This window comes from Cyprinodon variegatus, unplaced genomic scaffold (assembly GCF_000732505.1).
Source record: "Cyprinodon variegatus isolate N-32 unplaced genomic scaffold, C_variegatus-1.0 Scaffold1531, whole genome shotgun sequence".
Lineage (NCBI taxonomy): Eukaryota > Metazoa > Chordata > Actinopteri > Cyprinodontiformes > Cyprinodontidae > Cyprinodon > Cyprinodon variegatus.
The window spans coordinates 15,002-18,760 of record NW_015151984.1 but is presented as its reverse complement, the minus strand read 5'-3'; the positions used below and the strand labels follow the sequence as shown (position 1 = coordinate 18,760).

Below are 3,759 nucleotides of genomic sequence, written 5' to 3'. Positions count from 1 at the left end.
GCGTGAAGTTACGTGAACTCAAGAGAACTTCTGTTGTCGCGAGTTAAATCTCCGGACCTGTTGCTGGAGCCGCAGAGCCGCACCGCAGTCAAAAGGGCGGTGTGAGAGGGGGTGTGTGGGAGTTGCGGTCTCCGTCGGCTCGGTAACCGCACCGGAGCCAGTGTGAGCAAGGGGTTAATAACTGGTTGGACTTGCCTGATTTTGGGTCCAAGTGCAGCATCAAAGTTCCAGCTCGGCTCTTTATGAAGGTCCTCCCATTCTCGAAGCACTTCATAAAAAATATCTCTGAGAGGAGGAGAGGAAAAAAAAAACGTTAAGTTCAGAAGGTTCTGCAATCATGAAAATGTTTTCCTATTGCTTGTTGATTCCACAGAGTCTGAAGACTTTGAAATGGGAAAAGGTTGGAATATACCTCTGTTTCTTAAAGGTGTGGAAGGCCTTGTCGCTTCCAAAATTGGAGCGATTGTCAGTGGCCGGCTGAAAGGGGACTGAGTGGATAAAAGTGGACACCGAAGGAGAGAGCTGGAACACAAGGATAAAATACGAGAGGGTTTAAATCTTGAGCTTTAACTATATTCACCAACTTTAAAACCATTCCTCTCAACCATTTCATTATATTTTATCATCCTTCAGACTGAAATCATCCATCAGAAAGTCACAATCAGCTCAAAAGGGTCTGGAATCAGGTAGGAAGAAATCTTTGAAATATCATAAATGCAATTTAGAAATCGCATCAAGTAACAGTTCAGATGAAGAAGAAGACTTAAAGAAATGTTTGGGTTTTAGGTTATTTTGGATAACTCTAATGGAAGGGAATAAGGGTTAGTATAAATGAAACCTAGGACTGTAGTGGGTTTTACTAAGAAATTAATTATTTAGAGAAAGAAAGTCACTTATAAAAATTTTCACATTTAACTGCACTGAAAAACGATGAATAAATCTAATGTTTAGATAAGTGAACATGGAATTGGTTTAGCTAAATGTTCTTAAAATCTAAAGTCAAAGGATGTCTGAAGTTCAATTAAACAAAAATAAAACCCTAAAACTGCCAAACTGGTGACAAAACCCCATCTGTGTCCACATGCCAGCTAATCTACATCCCAGAAAGTTTCTCTGTTTATAACGAATTTCTTCCTTTTGCAGGGTTTATACATGAATGAGTAACTCTTAGTTAATGCTTTTTAATGCTGTTTTAATGATCCTTCGTCATCTTTACCGTGGACAGGCTGCAGCCATGTCCCGAGTTCCTCATTTTCCCGCCACTTTGCTTCCAATTTGCATTTTTCCCCATTCTGTAGCCTTTTCTCCGCCTCAAGCTTCTTTTCCGAAGCCATTTTAATGCCACAATGATCAAATTTAATGAATTTAAATGCCAATTAAGGCCTTAATCAAAAAAAAAAAAAATAACGGAATGACTTTTAATGACCCGCGGAAACCCTGTTTTAAATACTGACGCTGAACACAGACAGGGGAGAAACATCAACTCACATATAACTCACTCAATATAATTCTTTAACCTTTTGAGAAAGCGGATCATTTCTGAAGCCCAATTAAATAGAGACACAAAAATTAACAAAAAATTTTTTATAATACAATAGTTGAAGTATTTAAAAACACTAATAAGATATAATGATTAACAAGCGGAGCAGAGGAGGACAGAGTAGCAGCATTTATTTCCAGAAAATAAGCCATAGTGAAGCTAACTGAGGATTTTATAGTAACACAGCAAGACTTCTGTATATAGTAGTGGATGAACGAGTTAAATATAGAGATACTGAACTTTTTATTCCCTGCGTTGATATAGAACCGTGCAATCTACAAAGCTGTTGGTTTAGTTGTATGTGGTTAGATGGACCCAGCATGAAGCAATAACAAAAAGGTTCTAGTTTGCACCAAGTTAAGGCAAAAATCACACGTTTAGCACAACGCGACTCATATCTGTCCATTTATAGATCGAATCACCAAACCTAATTATTTTATCAGAATAACTGCTTACTGTGTAGAACAGGGCTGTTTGATTCTTTGTATCGTAATGAATTGATTTTTTTTTATTGCATCTAACCACTATTTGAAATAAAAGGCATGGAAAATACATTAATTAAACAGGAAGAGAAACAAAAGGAAACAAAACAAAGAACACTAGCGATTCGGAACGTATCTGACCTTAGCTGTGCTTCTGTCCTGAGCCTGAGTGAGGCGATCTTTAAGTTCTGGAGAGAAAGAAGCCACTCGTTCGTTCTCTGCCAGCAGACGCAAAGTGCACTTGTCCAAATGAGCGACCAACCTGTCAAAACAAAATGGAATCCAAGCTGGAGTATTTATTTAGGCATCTATTAGGATTGTCCTGATATTGAAATTATAAACTTAACATTCAACACCGTTTTCAATACTGTGGGGAAAGAACCTGACTAATAATTAAAAAGCATAAAAATAAGAAAAACTACTTTTTTTTTCCATTTCAACATGGAACACGCTTTTTAACACAATCACAGCAGCTTATTAAATAAATGTACAAGTAAATGCAAACTAAATCATACAAATATAACAAAATTATGCAATATTTTAAGGTTGTTTAAGGTATTATTCTTTTAAAGAGCAAATAATCCAGAAATTTAAAATTAACAATGGCATAAATATGCAAAAAGGACTTAAAAATTGAAATCAAGCTCAATTAGAATTGTGTCGGGATACAGCGTTTCATTATCGATAGTTTCACAGTATCTACATCTTTGCCAACACTGGTATCTTCTAGACTGTTTAGATCTATGAAGCTTAAAGGTTTGAGTAGATAACTAAAACAAAAATAGAACTTACTGAAATTGATTCTCCAAAACTTTTACAGCAAAATACACACAATTGTGCACTTGTCTTAGGTAGCATCTTTCCAAGACATCTGCAAAGAAAAACAGCAATTATTTTTAAAAATTCAAGATTTATTTAAGCTGCGAGTGGTCAAGGGTCGAGTGCTCACCGGAATTTCCTGAACACATGCTCAACTGTTCTTCGCCGTCATGTGTATGAGGAGACCTGGATGTTAACAGCTGCATCACAAAGAAAAGCTCCAGGAACAGGTTTGGCACAAGGTTTTCTTTGAAAACATAAAGAAAAAAAGAAAAACTATTAACAAGATCTTTCATAATTTCCTTTAACCAACAGCATGCTGCAAAGTCTTCACTCAAAGGTTTCTCCAGCAGCAGCGATTTGAATGTGTAGCTAGCTACCACCACCTTGTGGTTACTTACCAGAAATGCAGGTGCAGTAAAGCTCAGCCAAAATATCGAGCTCCGAGGAGAAGGTGACTTTGGAGGGTTCAGGACATGTCGTCTGAGAGTCTGGTGTAACTTTAGATTCGGTCCTAACTCCCGTTTTCGTAGGAGTACAGGGATCCAGAGAGCATGGAGGAAGAGACACGGCCTGTTGGGCAAGCTTTGTCCTATAGAACAGAAAAATCTAAATAAAGACAATGATAAATGCAGAACAAGACATCCTAAAAATGGTCTATTATTTAAATAAAATGCATTGCAAATGAATACTCCACATTAAAATCAAGTTATTTTGAAAAATGAATCTGCTAAAATGTCACTCTCCTGATACGACTTCAAAACAACTGCATATACAATAGCAGCAGGGGGGCTCAACAAAGTATAATACTTTTTGAGTTTGAATACATATGCATAAGGAACTACAATAAAATACTGAACTGAGGTAATAACTAGGGTTGCACGATATAATCGGCCCCCTATCGGTATCGGCCTGTAT

At 37.1% G+C, this 3,759-nt stretch overlaps 1 protein-coding gene across 2 annotated transcripts in view; it reads right to left on the bottom strand.

Annotated features, from left to right (window-relative positions):
- cdan1 (codanin 1) overlaps nt 1–3,759 on the bottom strand; it is a 19,596-nt gene that overhangs the window by 13,436 nt on the left and 2,401 nt on the right. For both annotated transcript variants that reach the window (XM_015403632.1, XM_015403633.1), the window contains exons 4-9: nt 3,243–3,433; nt 2,972–3,088; nt 2,815–2,893; nt 2,164–2,284; nt 413–522; nt 196–285 (exon numbers count right to left, since the gene is read on the bottom strand). In XM_015403632.1, coding sequence (XP_015259118.1) covers nt 196–285; nt 413–522; nt 2,164–2,284; nt 2,815–2,893; nt 2,972–3,088; nt 3,243–3,433 — 708 coding nt within the window. The remainder of the gene's footprint in view (nt 1–195; nt 286–412; nt 523–2,163; nt 2,285–2,814; nt 2,894–2,971; nt 3,089–3,242; nt 3,434–3,759) is intronic.